The sequence below is a fragment of the Poecilia reticulata genome, linkage group LG5 (genome assembly GCF_000633615.1).
Source record: "Poecilia reticulata strain Guanapo linkage group LG5, Guppy_female_1.0+MT, whole genome shotgun sequence".
NCBI lineage: Eukaryota > Metazoa > Chordata > Actinopteri > Cyprinodontiformes > Poeciliidae > Poecilia > Poecilia reticulata.
The window spans coordinates 12,734,202-12,751,923 of record NC_024335.1 but is presented as its reverse complement, the minus strand read 5'-3'; the positions used below and the strand labels follow the sequence as shown (position 1 = coordinate 12,751,923).

Here is a 17,722-nt window from a genome sequence, read left to right as displayed (position 1 = left end):
CACTTTCTCACAAACATACTCTGGCTGGTTTTCATTAGCCTCATGCTATTTAAATTTCAAAGATTTTTGCACCTGGATAAGGCTTTTATTGTGAAGTTGACTATCGATGGAAGCATAAACTCTTATTATTTTTAYATGTCTTTTCGAATGTAATCACACCCTGTTGGTATCTCAATAAAGCTGATCTGCTGGTAACCAGTTAAAGACAGAAAACCAGACCATGTGTGCAGGTGTCCAGCTACATTTGATTGAGTCACCGTTGGCCTCTAACTAGCAGCAGCTGCAGGGCTGTCCTATTTGAAAGCAGTGGGAAGAAAAAAAAAACATATTTCCATGTGCCCGTACAAAAGCCAAAGTACAACTGCTTATWAGACTTGGTTCTCTTTGGTGAATTAAATATCTCTGGGATGCATCGTAACACGTCCACTAAATATAGTTTTGATAAGAATTTGTTTTCTTCTGTTGACTAGATTACTGATATACTACCTTTATGTGAATAATTACAACCAGTATTCAAAAAGTTGTTTAAAGTTGAGGAAAAGGGAGGAAAATGAAACTGAAGTGTCAAAGCTTGGAACTGCAGTGCATAAAAGGTTCCGTATAACTGATCTCATGATTTCTCTCTTGGCAGTCAGTCGACATTTTGTAATCATTAACAATCTAAGACRGTCATATCRCCCATGCCTCGTCCATATTGACGCAGAYGAGCACTGTGGTGATTTGTACACCATGGGAGTGCATCAGATGACACTTCAGATGTGACTTTATGTTCCACAAAATCCCTTCATTTCCTCACAATTAGAACGGGGATAGATGTTTTTCAATATGCCACCATACATGGCAAGAAAGGGAAACAATGTGACAGCATCTTTTAAGCTTTTTAGCAAGTTTACAACAGTTTTCCGCTACATTTTCTGGCTGTAAGAAGGCAAATTCTTAATGTGAGTTTTAATGCTCTGCAAGGTGACGAGGTTACYGTTTCCTCAATACCTTATAACCATGAAATTTAATTTATTTTTGACATCCATGTCTCAAAATGTCAGTCACTAATCTTTTTTTTTGTAGTATTGATAAGTTGCAGATTGTTTTAGCAGTACTAGAGCGTTTTAACTTTATGCTTGTCTTTTTACTCCCTGCAGAACCTAAACAGACYCAAACCCAGTTATTTTGTTTCTCATTCARATTGGTTTTGACTTGCATGTGCTGCATTTATCTATGAAGCATCTGCCTCTTTCTGGTTACTCGGTCAGCCTCAAGAAGGGCCTGATTGAGATGATGTTTCACCGCAAGACATTTGATCTTGTGTTAGGATACTGCTTTATCCTTCAAGAGCCCATAATTGCACATATTGCACAATAAATATTTATACTTATGGCAGAAAGTATTCGTTCTGCGGTGGTGAAGGGGGAATTTATCTCAGTTTTGATCTGTTTGTTCTGAAACTGTAGGAAATAGGAATCCAGAGTKGCTTTTAATATTGAAAGAACTCTGCTACAGATGAGAAAGCTAAGCAATTCTCTGAATGGGTGCAAAAAAATAAAAAWTTGGGGGCGGGAGGTAAAATCTGCCTCTTTTTGCTTATATACTCTTCTGTGGAATACAGTTTCCTCAGAATGTCATATGTTGGAGATCTAGAGCTCAGCGTATAAAAATGTGATGCATTCTGCATGACTGCMGGTGTTTTTCCTTTGGAGAAAACAGAAATCTGCATGCTGGCTTCGAGCCATTTGGCTGCGACTGGAAGAAAGTCCTGTTTTTATTTTTTTGGGGGGGTTTTGTCCTGGATTTCTTCACCTCATCTTACCTCCTCTGATCGTTTTTGCATCTGCTTTTCCTGCTTGTRTCAGCGCCTGGATCGCAGGTGGAGGCGCACCTGTTCAGGACAGGTTTAACCTGGGTTCACCTTCAGCTCTAYGGTTTATGGCCTGTTGTCACAGCTATTGCTGCCAGCCARTGGTAGTATAGAGCTTAGGAGTGGGAGACCTGGACTTGGTTCTATCGCGATATCTTCTGGTACTATTGTGCCAATAACTCTGACTGCATGGGAAAGCAATCCCAGCTCCACAAATACCAATACTGCGCTTCTTCAGGGCACCAGTCACATAAAGAAGCGGGATTTGCATCACTTTCCACACATAGTAATTGTGGTTACTGTAATAATTTATTTATTCTCTCAATAAAAAAATAAGAGAAAACGGCAAAACCAACATTGCTGCAGATATATATTTTTTGACGGGAGGAGGGGCTTAAAATCATTAATTGAAATTTATCATGATGATAAATCACAATTATTATAAGAAATATATCATGATAAATGATAAGCCATACAATAAATGCCCTTYCCAAATAGAACCGATTGTTAATGTTATTCCGTTGCTGATTTGTATTTTTTATTCAATGGAACAGWCAAGAAACGTTATTTTTATTGATTGATTTTTTTCAGACAACAGTTTAAAGTCCTGTCATATGTTTACGCTGTCAAATACAAMTAAAACCCACACGTTGAGGGTGCTGAAACTGCAATGTTTGACAGCGTTTCCTTTATCATGACTTATTTTTCTAACTGTGAGTCATAAATAGTCATTTTTCATTACTTGCAATGCTGCATTTCTTGGATGATGCAGGCTGCGTGAATCCTTAAGGAATCAGGCTTTCAGGATTTCAATTCCCCCTCTAGAGTTCAGTTGAGGGATAATATAGTGTCTTTACACAACATGTTGTGCTTCCTCCCACCTAAACTGTCGTTTGATGGAGAACGTCAACCGCTAATTGCTACAAATATCCGTGTGTGTATACGCATAAAGTGGAGGCGGYGGCAGGGGCACGTATTGTTTTTCGAAATTTTCCCCGGTAGTGAAACAGATTGTGTTTCCTGCTGTGCCTCCGCGTTTTGAATCTGCGACTTTTTTTTTTTTTTTAAGACTGATTCTTCACTTTCTTTATCTCCCGCCCTCTCTGTTGTATCGCTGGGCGGGTAGGGGCGCTGGCAGGGGTCCAGCAAAGATGACGGGCCTCTCCAGGCAGGAGGGGAGTGAAGGAAGGGAGCTTGGGACAGGAGGAGGCGTGATTTGGGTGAAAGGAAGAGAGCCAGACGTTCTGTTTCCCTTAAACCATGTGATCAGTGGTGTGTGAGGCAGCCTGTCACAGACGGCTGCCTGAGCAGGTTACTAAACGGAGGGCTTCCCTCTGCTGTTTGAATATTACACATTCTCCTCTTTTGTCCGTCCTTCCTAACGTCTGACTGATGTCTCATCTTAGAGTCTCATTATTACATGTTCCAGAATCTGTAAAGAAAGTTCACTTGGCCTTAAAGCCAAAAGCATTATAGATGTGTGTTTTTTGATGAGTGGTTGGGGAATCAATAAGCTATCATTATTATTCTACAAGCAGTGGGAGAGGAGAATGCATACAGATTGTGCTCTTCCTGTGTTGTCTAATCCTCTGCTTTGGCAGTCACCCTGTGTGAAGTAGCCCAGAAATCCATGTCAGATTTTCCTTTCAACTCTTGCAAAATGATGAAGGTACATAGTGTACTCTGAGAGATTGGGCATTTTGGGTGGGGTGATCTGGGGATCCATCACATTAACTACACAAGCCACTGGGGTTTAGGGAAAGCCCTTCACTGTGAATTCCTCCGAAGTTTGAAGCAATTGCAGTCAAATCAATCACTCTTTTTTTTTTTTTTTTTTGCGGAGTTTTGTCACTGTTTGATAAAAGCTGAACTTATCTGAAGTCCTTAGATCTCCTGTGCATCACTTTATAAACTAGGCACCAGCAACCCTCCCGACCCCACTAAGGGACAAGGGTGTAAAGAAAATGGATGGATGGTTCAGTTTGCTGCATGTAGAGTTAACAGTGTTTTTTTTTTGTTTTGTTTTTTTTTGTTTTGTTTTGTTTTTGTTTTTTGTTTTTTTTTTTTATCTGCAAAGCTGTCCAAATTTTTCTAACAGAACACTTGTTTTAGTTCTCAGATTTCTTGAATTTTCTTTAACGCACACTCCCCAGAATTCCTCGTGTTCAGTCTTCACTGGACGAACGGCTCTTCTCCACACAGCCTGGAGTCGCTGTCTACAGCGTGAGTCTCTTTACAAGTCCTCACTTGAAATTGATGGATATTTGTTTAAAATGACTAAGTATGTGTCTACAACATATATTCTAAAAATATATATGTATGAAAGCAGACATGATTTTTTTTTTCTAAGTGATGAGGTCCATTTAACTAAATTTATAGGTGCTTCACAATTGATRAGAATTTCATTGCAAATGTGATTCATTTCAGTAGTTCAAAATACTTAAGTATTATTACACAGTTTTTAATAATGTATCTGTACAAACATTCATTTCTTTTCATTTTGAAAATTGGGTCTTCAATAAAAKGATTTTTAAAATGGGAATTACGCAAATCCAGAGTTTGTTTCCTGTGAAAGTTTTCCTACGGAYACGTGTGAGAGTTCATTCCAACTCTGGAAATGGATAGGTCTTGGTTCAACTGAAAGCTAAAATCTGGTAACGTTCACTGACAGCAGGACAGCAAACTGTCCAGCGAGTCAAATAGGGAAAGTGGGAAAATTATTACAAGAACATTTCATGTTATGAAAGCTTTTAAATCCTCGCTTTAATTGCTCCGTGTCTCTTGAGCCWCTGTCTTTGTCTTGTGATTCTCCCTCAAACTCTTGTGGCCCATGCTTCACAAATTTCTCAAGGCTGAAGTTAATCCAGTTGGATCTGTCTTTTTTTTTTTCTACCACCTCACTGTTTCCTCTTCCTCAACATGCCATTGATATTAAATTCTGTGATCAGCCAGTTTATCTGGTGATGTGGCTTACCTTCAACATGGAGGACASAAGACTTGGCACTGTCTTCTGGACATCTTCCGAGTCAACATTCTTCCCTTTGATTGTGTTGGCCGTAACATAACCCTTTTGTGAAATACGTTGTTTGTATTAGTCTTATGCAATATTCTTGTCTTTACAGAAACATTTTTTATCAGCTGTAAACCCCAATTCCAAGAATTAACTGAAACACCTGAAATATATTCATATAAATAACTAGTAATAAATATATTCTGCAAGTACTTAATCTTTATATCCTAAACCTTTACTTTTTGAATTGACATTGAAATTGAAAGAAGTAAACAATTTGACATTGTAGTTAAATGAGAYGCCCTTTAATYTTTTAATATCCATCACTGCATTTTTGCCCAAAATAATTGGGTAAAATTATTTTGGAAACTTTTCTAACAGAATGTCTAGGGACACACATAATTTACATCATTTCATAAAAGCTTCACAATTAAACTTAATTGGTTTGCAAAGTTACTTTCACTGAAAGGTTCAATATTAGCAAACCCATTTCTGATCACTGTCAACTATTTAGGATCAATACTGTCAACATATTTTTTAAACTCTTTTTTGTTTTTACCCCCGACTCCAAACTAGAAGTGGAGGATATTTTTTTTTTCTTTTTTGACCCAATTTGAATCACTAAGCTGCATGCCTAATACATTTTTCCACAGAAGTTATTTTTGGTGATCAGATGAGTACGTAGTGATAAGATAAAATTGTCAAACCACAGCAATGTACTTTGCTCTTATGGATTGATGGAGAACAAATCTACCAGAACTGCATTGATGCTGTGGCTCTTAAAGTTGTGCACACCYGTCAAAATGTCACATGTTTAATAAGAAAATMATTAGACCTGATGTGTCATTTTGAGATTTCTTCTATGTGTGGTCTGACACATTAAATATTGCATTATATTCAACTAATAAAACAACCAAATCTGTTAGAAGGCAATTAATAAATATTTTAAGTATTTGTTTAAGTGTAAACACCCTTAAACAAATACTTTGTTGATCGTCCCTTTAGTTCAGTTTCAGCATTTGGTCGGTATGGTATTAATCTATCAAACCACATTCTGACTTTACAGTATTTGGCCTTCCTCCTCTCAAAGTCACTCTTCTGTTGCTTTGGATKTGTGCTTGGACTCACTGCGATGTTGAAAAATGAAATCCCTCTTTAGCTTTCTTGCATACAACTGAAGGTTATGGAACCAAATTGCTGCAATTTATTTATTTCCCCTCTAGAAGTCTGGTTTTCTGTTGAGTTATGCAGATGTGATCAAATACAGCGTGAAGGTAGTTTTGAAATAATTTTGTGGTCTAGTTTTCTCACATGACAAAAATCAACATATTTAACTAGAGTGTACACTAAGGGCCACTGGATCAGTGTAGACAACAGTTTGGGGACAGAATATAGAAAAAGGTTACACCAGAGGAAGACCTGACCTGCTACTAACAGTTATAAATGCAGAAGACCCAGTCAGTTGTGCCCCAAGGGGAGATGAAGAGGGGCCATGGCCCTCTAGAAAAATGTATGTATTTTTTTTAACTGTGCCCCCATATAACTTTTTACTAGCCTGATCTGACCATCTCTATGAACATTTTCTGCCAACATCACTGGATCTAGTTTGTTATAAAGTTTAAATGTAGCAAAGATAAGTTTAAATGTTTGTAGCAAAACTTTGCAAACCTTTAATTACTATGGGATGAACCGATGATCTTAATTACCACTAAACAGACAAAGCAGYTTGGCTAGAAATTGGAAATGGATTGAAGCAAATAAATTTAGGCGAAAAACCAAGCAGATTTTTATGAGCATGATCAATTTTTTATCATGCTGATTTTTWTCAGATAATTTATAACTGATAATTGATTGACTTTTTTTTTTTGGTCATAGTAGGGACCAAAAAAAATTCCAAGAAGGAAAGACCATGTACCCTGTAGCTAATGCTTTTATAAGTCCTCACATTTTTCATCTGGAGGGCAGCGATTATATTTGGTTGAAAGCTACATAGACTTTGACACGTCTGTCAGTTCTAAACTAAAAGGTCATTCACATCAAGAGGCACGACGGTAACAATGTGAGCATTCATACTGCTGAATAGTAATATTCAGTAACCTGGTATGTCAAGCACACGCTGGATGTCCAAGCTGTCTTACATACTGTAAGGACACTGTGTAGAGATTCTTCTGACGCGTCAGAATAACGTCTCACATTACTCATACTCTGATAAGATGTTCTTTTTTAAGAACATGGTGGTATAGCCCGAAAGCAAAATGTTTCCCCTCATCTCTTTGAAAGAAAATGTTTTTATGTATCTTGTTTTAGATGGGCCTCGACTGCAATCTAAGGAGATGGGAATGTTGGTTTCGCTTTCCCTATATTTGCTTTTGCTCCTGAAACGAAACTGACTGGTGTTTTTTCGCTAAGCATAAAAGTGAAAGACTGCTAAATTGTTACCACATGATGCTGTCACGTATTTAAATGCAGTAGCTATGAGCTAAATGGTGTAATGTAGAGGCACTTTTTGTCATGAAAAGCCGTCCTCAGGACATTTCGGAGATGTGGGAGGAACATTAAGCGAACTGTACAGCAACGCTTCTGTTTGCCGGAAAGAAAGCCTATTCATCATTCAGATTTAACAGCAGTATAAAAGATAAGGTTTTACAAGATGTTCCACTTCTGAAGAATGGCTTTTTTCTTTCCCTGTTGTTGCAAAGTGTTAGAATGATGACATTGGTGGAAATAACCAGTGCTGATGACATGGGATGGTAGTTGTGCAGGGTGGAGGTGGGGATTACTTGGTCACTGTTGTTGCTACCACTTTCTCTCTTTTCACATATAACCACCATATAGCTGCTTACTGCCCCTCCCCCATTCGATCACTCTCTACTGTATGTCCTTAGAATCAGATTCTGGCCTGAAGTAGAGCAGGCTCCTCCCCTGGCAACAGCAGCGAGTGTTTTTATCCCAGGTCATTTGAGGGAAGTGGGCCATGCTGTGGAGATGCTGCAGGGATCTCTACTGTAGATGCATTATGTCAGTTCAACTGCTGTAACTAGAAATCAGGCACATATCAGACAAAATGGAGAGCATGTATATGAAATAATGCCATAGTTKTATGCTATATTTTCAAAGATTCAGATATTAAGTCACATTTTGACTTAATATGAATCTGTTCTATATTGTCTAATTTTGTTTTTATAATAGTCGGTAACACATCTGTTCATAACAAATTTTGATCTCTGGAATTGTTTGAAGCAGTGCGGTTTCATTTTAAACTTAAAAATGAAATATAAAATTGAATGATTTTATATTTCCCTCTCATAKACAGAAAAGTGAGCAGAACTTTTTTTGTTTCACCTGCTGACATCATCTGTTAAAAATAACTTCCTTTTTAACCTCATTACTCACTTTCCGCTTTTTTTCTGCGAGTGGGATATGCGATCAAACACAAGGAGCCATGTTTCAWATTAACTTTCAGAAGTATTTGAAGACTTGATCACTGAGCAGACAAACTTGATTATTAAAGATGTAGTGTCTTGTGCTTTTTTGATATAATAGTTAAAAGGGAAAAGATAGTTAATTTGAGTTATTTTACTCTTTACAGAATTTGAATCAGAGGAAACTAAAAYTATCATTGTGGAAAATATTTACAGAATGCAAAATGTTTTTGTACAGTTTTGGCTTTTTTAATGCTATGAATATGTTCTTTMCACATTTTTTYATGTCTATATAGYCCAGTTAACGATTAATCAATTCCTAAATTACTAGTAGCCCCACTGAAATGATTTTGGATTTATTTGAGAATTKTATATTGTAATTAMATTTTTGGTCTCTCACATCTGCAGAGTTGTTAAAAAATAAAAATGATTAACCATCCATTAGCTATTTTAGCACTTATTTGTCTATGGGATCTTGAGCATTCTTCTCTACCATYAAACCTTAAAGATTTCCTTTAAGACCTAAAGAAAAAAATGTCATGTTTATTATTCTTGAAACAGTATTCAGATCACTACTTGCTCTCTTCAGTCAGTTTCTCATGCTACTTTTACACACTGTGCAGCTCTATTACTATTACTGGGCTGACTTCGTATGACTGCAGTGCATTTATTGCACCAGGTGTTATCAATCTGTTACAGATGAGTAGGGTTATAATRTAATTATTCAACCATCTGAGGTCTGTGTGTCCTCTCACTGCACAATCTGGGCTGTGGTCTTGTGCAGCCCACTATGCCAGTCTTTCATCAAACCACAGCCAGCTTCATYGACTGCAGGTCTTCACCTCCGCACACACACTGGGAGCAATTCTTCACCTTGAGTGCTTAATTCACACTCCTCAGCAGGAGGGGAGGACTAATCACCTGTCGAGTCCTGCCACTGCTGTTCCTGCTCTGCATACCTCCGTCACATCTCATTTTGCGAAGCCAGCTAACCGCTCTGCTTTTATGCCGCACAGGTACCCAGGCACGCTGGCCCCGCTTACACAGCTCACGACATCACAAAGGGACACCCTAACTTGGCGGGAACCCCGCCTGGTCATGCCCACTCCCCAGCGCTCTCTCAGGTATCAGTACCCACAGCTTCCCCATATCGCTACCCTAAGGGCTGGGAGGCAGGCGGAGGGGTGAGTTTGTCACTTTGGCCGCCGTCATCCTCTCTGCATCTTTCTGTCAGTCTCTTCATTCGTTCTTTTTTCTGTCTATGACTTTGGATGTTAGGGGTTGAAGGATCAGTTCTTAGCATCGTTATTTACAGGGTTCCCAGTTGTCTGGAAAGGATGGATTGTTATTTAATAAGGATAGGTATGGCTAAAAAGGGTAGTATGGAAAAATGTATTCCTAATCCTACTGCCGAAGTCATTTTGCAATACAGCGTCTATCAAATGCTAATTGTGTGGACTTTGGATATTCCATAACTTGTGGAAAAAATATTTATATTTTTAAAATTGCTTAATAACAAACCAAGAATAAACTTGTTGCAATAAATGAATTAATCGTACAATAAAACGAGCTCGATTGTTTCCATTTGCAAGATTTTAGTCTGGAGAACAAATGTGCTGGAATCCTGAAAACTCTTAGGTTGTATTGTATTCTGGTTCAGAAAATTTCAGATTGCAAGGTGAAAAAAAAAAGAAGAAAATATTTTAAATGTTACTTAAAGATTTGAGRGAATATGTGAATCATAACATTTTTTGCCTTAAATATACATATATTTATTTTATTTTTTTCTCACCGTTTTCTTTTCCAGCTTAGAATCATGGGCATGAGTGCACTGACTTAATGTCGTAGTATAAGATCATAAAGCCCCACTGAGACATGTTCTGCAGTGCTGAACATGACTGCATGTTCAGCCTTCTCAACTTTAATGACTTTCAAATATTGCAAATATTTTGGCACATGCCTGAAATGAGGAATCTGATTGACAGAGAAGCACAACTGTTACTATTGGCTTATATTTGGGTGATATCAAGTCACCCAAATTTAATATCACCCAACAGGACTTTCAAAACTCTAAATGATTCAAAAAATGGCATTGCATTTCAAAAGCAAAGTTTATGATTTTTTTTTAAATACCAATATTTACAGCTGATTTCTTCCACCTCAATTCTGACACATTTGTTCTAGGTAGCGACAATCTAGTCAGATTTCTTTGTAACTTCCAAGTTTAAATCACATTTAATAAGTATAATAGGGAACTCTGAAGCTAGTCAGAAACGCTTTTGTCTTTGCACACAATAAATAACAATGGTAGGGAAAACTACAGCTCTGAAGACCTCACCAACCTCATAGAATCAAGATTAACTACACAAAGTCTGATATATTACAAGTGTTTATTTTTGCTAACTATGGCATATATCAAATGAAAGACCAAAATTCAGTGCAAGAAAATTTGATTATTATATAAGACCAATAACAGATTAGTTTGATATAGAGATCTCATACCTTGTCATGGTTTATGCCATCATGGGGAAAAGTACTGGATTAACAGTTGACAGTCATTGATACCCTTCACAAGCAAGTGTATTAATGACTGTTGCTAAAGAACCCGACTGTTCAGTGGTCTGTATTCAATAGGGTTGGGCAACTAGTCAATAACCATATATAGTTTTTCCAGATTGTGCGATAATTTAACTGAACTCTGATCCAGAACCGCACAGCATTCTGGGGAATGTAGACTGAGGGAAACTTTAGATGCTCAACTTCTTTCAGCAAGCTAAACAAATTTGGTGGCATCAACTAACAAGCTGAGTAACTTGCACAGCAGCAGTTTCAGATTTTGCAACCGTGCCTCATAACTGTTTAAAAGTCAATAATAGCGACGTAGAGTGAAGGGAAAAAATGAGTACAACGTCCCGAGAGGAAACCGTGGCTAGAACGGGAAATGTCGCGTCACCAGTTTGACAGTATTTAAGTTATTTAAAACAAAATCTAATCACTAATTATCAATATCAACTGATATAAAATCCTTATATTGTGATATTTTTTTCCAGCTATATCGCTCAGTCCAACTTGGAAAAATATTCAAGTTGCCTTAGGTTCAGTGTGCCATTTCCACAGCCTCTGATGATTTAGGGAGCCGTGCCATCTGCTGCTGTTAGTCTCCTGTGTTTTTATCAAGTCCAAAGTCTGCGCAATCGTCTACCAGGAAGTTTCAGAGCATTTCCTTTACTTCTGCTGACGAGCTTACTAGAGATGCTGGTTTCRTTTCCAGCAGTACTTGGCACCTGCTGACAAAGCCAGAAGTTGCATTACTTGGTTTAATGATCCCTGTGCTTGACCTGGCCAACCCAAACACCATAAAGACTCTTCAGTGTGTTGTCAAGAGGAAGATGGCGAACCAGAGCCAACAATGCAGATGAGCTGAATCAGCCATTAAACCAGATCTGGGCTTCCTTAATGCTCAACAGAGTTAAAGGTTGATTGCTTCTGTGACATGCTTAGCATTATATAAAGTAAGACAAGAAGATATATTGCTTTTGAGTAGGTCAACATTTCTGTTTTAAAGTTCTCCATGTTTAGACTTGTCATTAGCTGTAAGCCATAATCATTTGAATTAACAGAAATTAATGTTTGTGCTCTATTAGAAATCTTTATTTCCAGACAAACGGTAATCCATATAATTTAAAAATAAGAAATTAAATAAATCAAGTGAAAAAGGCAAACACATCCACCACAAAGCAAACAGTTATTTCAATATTAAAAAAAATGCTTGAGGTATATTCTTGTGTTGCTGCATGTTGCAGTCGACAGAAGAGTTATTTGATACATTCAAAAGTCATATACATTTATACTTGTATTTCTGTGTATGGCATGAGCTTCACTTTTTAGACAGAAGCATTGAGAGTAAATTACCTTTTGATAATAATCTCATTTGTTGAGATACTCCTGTGTGTGTGTGTGTACAGTATTGGTTTCATAGGTCCTGTGTAGTTTTTGTCAAAACTCCTGTGATTTTTTCCAACTAATTTKCCTTTTGAATGTTATTTTTTTGTGTGAATTTGCCAGGAGTTTCTTTCTGTGTAGCTGTGGTGAGATCAATGAATGCATAACTGAGACAAGATTGCGCCGTAACTAAATTAAGAGTGACAGAACATGAATGTGTGGGCTATTAGATAAAATGCTCAGCGCTCGCCCCCTCTAGTGAGACATGCATTACCTTCGCTGGGGTAAAACTACCAACATAAAAAGTCAGTCCATGAATCCCAAAGACATAAACACTGTCAGACAGTGACGTTGCACTGCTGGCACCTGCGTTAACCCTGCAGCTCCTACTTTGCATAAATCCCGACACCGTGACTCAGCGTCTCTGGAAGCGAGTGACTCGACTTGTGAGGAATCCAGTTGTTCCTCTTTACTGTCATAGCCTACTGGCCCACTGCCTCACCCCAAAGCAGCTGATGTCTCTCACCAGCATTCTATAAATAGTSGAGTCAGCCAGAACAAACTACAATTATCATAAGCACAGCGACAGCAGCTTAAAGGATGGCAGATCTGCCTAAGCCCTCCTGTGCCACATTAGATTGAGTATAAAGCAACACGGGATTGGGAGTCCTTCAGGGTACCAATTATCTTTGCCGAGTACTTAAGCTTCAACTGAAAACCACTTTCTCCCACAGACCTCCACTGCCAGTGGTTGTATTATTCTAATAATTTCTTCCTGTATGTTGTGAAATGTCATGATTGATTTGCTGTACGTTTCAGTCTGTATAGAATTCTCACCTGTTTGCTCCTGCTTTCTTCTTTTGACAGTCACCATACAACACTGGGCAAACCGCCGGCTCCACTCCTTTAGTGTATTCTCCCCAAACACAGCCAATGAATGCACAGCCACAGAGTCGCCCGGTGAGTTTCTCTCTGCTTCCACACTTCCAGCTGACTCACCTCAGACACTTTAAGCTCTATTCTGATTCTATTGGAAGTCGGGCATCTGTGAATGGAGGGAATGGGGGAGGGGGGAAGAAAAAAAAGTAACTTGAGTCTAGAAGCCACTAGGAGATAATTTGTTGTCTGATCGAACTGTCCAGGTACTTAACACAGTTGTAATAATTTAATGAGGCTGTATTGTTTCCTAATGAGTTCCTTGTGGGTGTTATCGCTGATGACACATAGRAAATGAGTTTATGCAGGTGCCTTTTTTTTTATCTTTCATGTTAACCACTATATAACCCCTTTCTGTCATGTTAAGCACACATAGCAGTCTCTGCTGTGCATATTAAAACATCAATTCTAAATTAAATGGATTAAACTATTTGTGTAACGTCAGTGTTTGGATTATGGCAGTTTTTGTTTGTTTAGATTCATTTTTGACAGCTTGATTTAAATTAGAGTCAGTGTACTTGAGATACATTTCTACTACAAGACACATTTCCCCCAGATTTACTTTTTCGCAACTGTCATTTTCCAAAGCCACTTTGTTTTTTCTCTTTTTGTGAGCGTTCTAGTGTATAATGTATTGTAAGATAGGAATGGACCAATTTCACTGTATAGCAACTTGAGACAGGCCCTTTCTCAAAAGTGCTAAATATGTGCTTCATGCACCGTCCTGCGCTTAAGCTCCTTTTAATGAAATCCCAGAGACAGTACTGGGTTTTATCTGGTGTCACTAATCACAGAGTGAACATCATACCTGACCTGCTGCTGCCAGCTTGAATGGCAGCACCAAAGGCGGAGAATTTCTCCAAACGCTTTTCCTTGTTTAAACAAAACAAGTACATTTAGAAATGCCAAGAGTCCTGAATTGGCCACCAGAGGAGCCTCGCCTAGGGCTTCACAATATATTCCAAATCCGTCTTTTATCAATGTGCACAATATCAGCAGTGAAGCAGGACTATTTGGAATGAGATTTTTGTTGGCTGTGATATTTCAAGTCCGAAAACTTTAGCAACTTGGACTTCATCTCATATGTCAGATGTGAACACCTACTGCTATGAGCTCATCACAGAAGTAGATATTGGAAGCATCACAAGAACCGATGAGATAGTGAAGTGTGAGCAAATGAGACGTATATGAATGTTGTAACTGATGCCGTTATTATTGTATTGGACAATAAGGTGATGGTTGAATTATGCTATATTATTCTGTATCCCTGGTGCTACCCACCACTCCTTTATATAACAATTTAATGACGCACTTTCTGACACATGACGCATGAGTATTAGCATGTCTGTTGGTAATACAAGGTTGCAAACAAAACGGGTAGTACGGCTAAATAAATAACCCAAGTCTGCTTAAAAAAAAAAAAATCTTTACACCCCTTTGTAGTGTTTAAGAATTTTTTTTCCCCTTTTTATTTCAAATATTAATATCGAATTAATATTTTCTCTCAATATTTAAGATGTCATTTGGATTTGAGCCTTGAAATAAATCTGTGTCCAAAATTATGTGGGATCAGAACTGTTGGAACTCTGTTAAATATTTATAACAATCTTCCTCCTGCGTACATGAAACACGCTCACTGATTTTTCTTTCTTTCACTCTTCTTCTACGGATCTTCTCATCAAAATTTAAGATAACTTTAAATGTATTATTATTGGGCTATCCAATATATTAGAGACATTAAATTACAACCATTAAGGCATACGTGTTTATCTGATTGAAATTTTCTGTAAGCATCATTACAATATAAAATCTTGATGTTTTGTTTACACATTATCATGCCTCCTGAACCTATACCAATGCATTCAGTAGATCTTGTATTCCTAAGTTGTCATATATCTTGTGCCATGTGTCTTTTAAGCTTTGCTCTGTGGTATTTTTATTGTATTTTCAAGCCTCTGCCTCCATCGCTCATCCTAAACCGTATCTGTGTCTCTCTTCTGCTCTCTATTCTCCCCGCTTTGCCATCACTGCTTCACTCTCCTTGCTGGACCTCTCCTCCCTCTCCCACCAGTTTGCTACGGGCCCTCGACCAACCCACCATCAGGTAATTTACCCCTGCTGAACGCCCCTCCTGCATCCCTCTTTTGCATCATCATCATCAAAGCAGTGTGTTGGTCCCTGCTGGCAAAAGAGCTTTTTGTGGAGGGTCTGCTTGTCTGCTTAAAAAACACAGATTTAAAACGTTTTAAGTACCTTGGAACCCGATAAAAGGGTGTTTCAGTGAGCTATGACTGTGTTTGGGTGTTTTTATTTTATTTAATTTTTTTATTTACATCTAGAAAGACTTTAGTTCTCTCTATCTCTTCATATAATCATGCCAATCTGTACCTGGCTAGAACTCCCTTAAATAAGTTGTTTTTGCTGTTTTTGTGCTCTTAGAAATAAATAGTACTGCAATGAGTTATCATTTTGGGATTTCAGTCTAGTGTTCTGCTTGGATCCCTTAAGGAATTAATCAAGATTGAGATCATTTTTAGAGGTAATTGTTTTCCAGAAGCCTGTTGTCCAAATTTCTGGACTGATTTATACTCAAAATGTTGTTTCTATACATGCTCAGGTGTTTTATATTAAAAAGTCTTGTATGGGTTATGTAAAAACTACTGATTTCAAATGTAATGTCTCATTAGAAGAATATCTTGGCAAAGATTCCACCTGATTCAAAATTATGATATTATTTCAAGCAGATGACTGAAATGTGTGCTTCCTTGTTGGAATGTTTGACGGACTGAAAACTTTAACAGCTGTGAATTCCAGAATTAGCAGTATAAACTAGGGCAGCTAGTAGTGGTTACTAGTTATTGATTACTCTGTCAATTATTCTGATGATTATTTGGATAAAAACATTGGCACATTCTGCAGATTTTTTTTAGTTAAGCCTTTTTTATACAATATTTGAAATGGATTCATTAAAGCCCCTGCATTAATTAAGTAGTACTTGTGTGAAAGGTCTCCACATTGCGAAGATATAGAAGAACCAAACGGTCACCTTAAGGCGAAAGAAAATTTCTCAGGATGTTTAGGAACAACCCAATAACCTAGAAAAGCTGAAGCCTGACTTTAACTAGATCTTTTAGAACACCAGTGTCACAGATTAATGTTGTCATGAATTGAGACTATTTTGACCTCAAATTTGTGATGATGAGATGGACATTTGGAAAATTCAAGTACAGACTTTCAAGCCAAAGAAAATGTTACCAACTGTTAAGCACTGTGGTGGTAGAATCGTGATGTGGGGTTATTGTAGCGCTTCAACCAAACCACTAAGAATGGATGGCATCTAGTTAACGGTCCGTTCCAGCAGAGGAAGCCATATTAGCCTATCTGGTCAAACAACTAGATAGAATTGCACCAGTTATTGATGGGTACAGGAGGCAAATACTAGTGTGGGAGTTTGCATATAGTTAATTTTCATCCTATATGCACCTTTTAAAAAAAAAAATTCTATAATTATTCTACTCTTAAAAATGTATTGTTCAAATAAATCTTCAAAAGGCCTAAAATAACATTTATGGCAATTATGAATTTATCAATCAAATTTTATTTGTATAGCGCCTTTCAGCAATAAAGCATTAAATTACATCTTGCACATCAGATTATTGGTTAATGTTTTATGATTAGGTTTCAGAAGCAACTCTAAACAGGTGAGTTTTTATTCTAGATTTAAAGGAACTCAGTGTTTCAGTTGTTTTGCAGTTTTCTGGAAGTTTGTTCCACATTTCTGGTGCATAGAAGCTGAATGCTGCTTCTTTGTGTTTGTACAGTGAACAGTTGACTCACTCTGTTCTCTCAAGTAGAGTAATTTTGTCAGTTCACTAAATTCAGAAACAGATTAATTTAAGGTGTGGACCTGTAAAATATATTTTACTTTCATAAAATTCAGACATAATGCTGTAAGATTCTGTTAAATCTGTGTAACGATAATCTGACCCCACACCTGAACATAGACATGAGAACTGTGTTAGTTCAGTGTTTGCATTGAGAAAATCCGGTGCAATCTTCATGAGACTTTATTCTTATTAGGATGCAAACATTAAAACTGCTGTTTATTGGCATTTTGGCCATTTGATTTCTTTAAAGCTACAACTAAGAAAAAAAAAATTAGACAGACACCAAACAATGACAAATTACATAATCACATCTCACTACTTTTAGAAGAATTAACTCCTATTGACAATAATTTTTTATTTGTGATAATATAAAGTCACTGCTGGTCAGATAGGAAGTATTTTGGAGTATATTTATGAATGATAGTGTTCACCTGCCTCAGTGCAGGACTGTTTTCCTCACCGACACTTTAGGAAGTCTAGAAACTGGACAGCTGACACATGCAGAACCAACATCTGTGGATTTTGAAGGGCAAATTGATGTTTGTGTCTGGCAGGTCAGTGTTTATGGTGTTTGTGTGTTACCTAGAGGATGGAAAGAGTCTTAAACCTGTCTTGGTGTTGACATTTATTTCATGTGGCTTTGAGTTTGCTTTGTGTGAGTTGATTCACACAG

At 37.5% G+C, this 17,722-nt stretch overlaps 1 protein-coding gene across 14 annotated transcripts in view; it reads left to right on the top strand.

Annotated features, from left to right (window-relative positions):
- Positions 1 to 17,722, top strand: part of LOC103464756 (eukaryotic translation initiation factor 4 gamma 3) — a 57,372-nt gene that overhangs the window by 9,714 nt on the left and 29,936 nt on the right. For 4 of the 14 annotated variants that reach the window (XM_008409082.2, XM_008409085.1, XM_008409083.2 and 1 more), the window contains exons 2-5: positions 4,006 to 4,075; positions 9,301 to 9,468; positions 13,094 to 13,186; positions 15,234 to 15,266. In XM_008409082.2, the coding sequence (XP_008407304.1) occupies positions 4,006 to 4,075; positions 9,301 to 9,468; positions 13,094 to 13,186; positions 15,234 to 15,266 (364 nt within the window). The remainder of the gene's footprint in view (positions 1 to 4,005; positions 4,076 to 9,300; positions 9,469 to 13,093; positions 13,187 to 15,233; positions 15,267 to 17,722) is intronic. The other 10 variants (XM_008409097.1, XM_008409089.1, XM_008409096.1 and 7 more) reach the window with 5 other exon arrangements.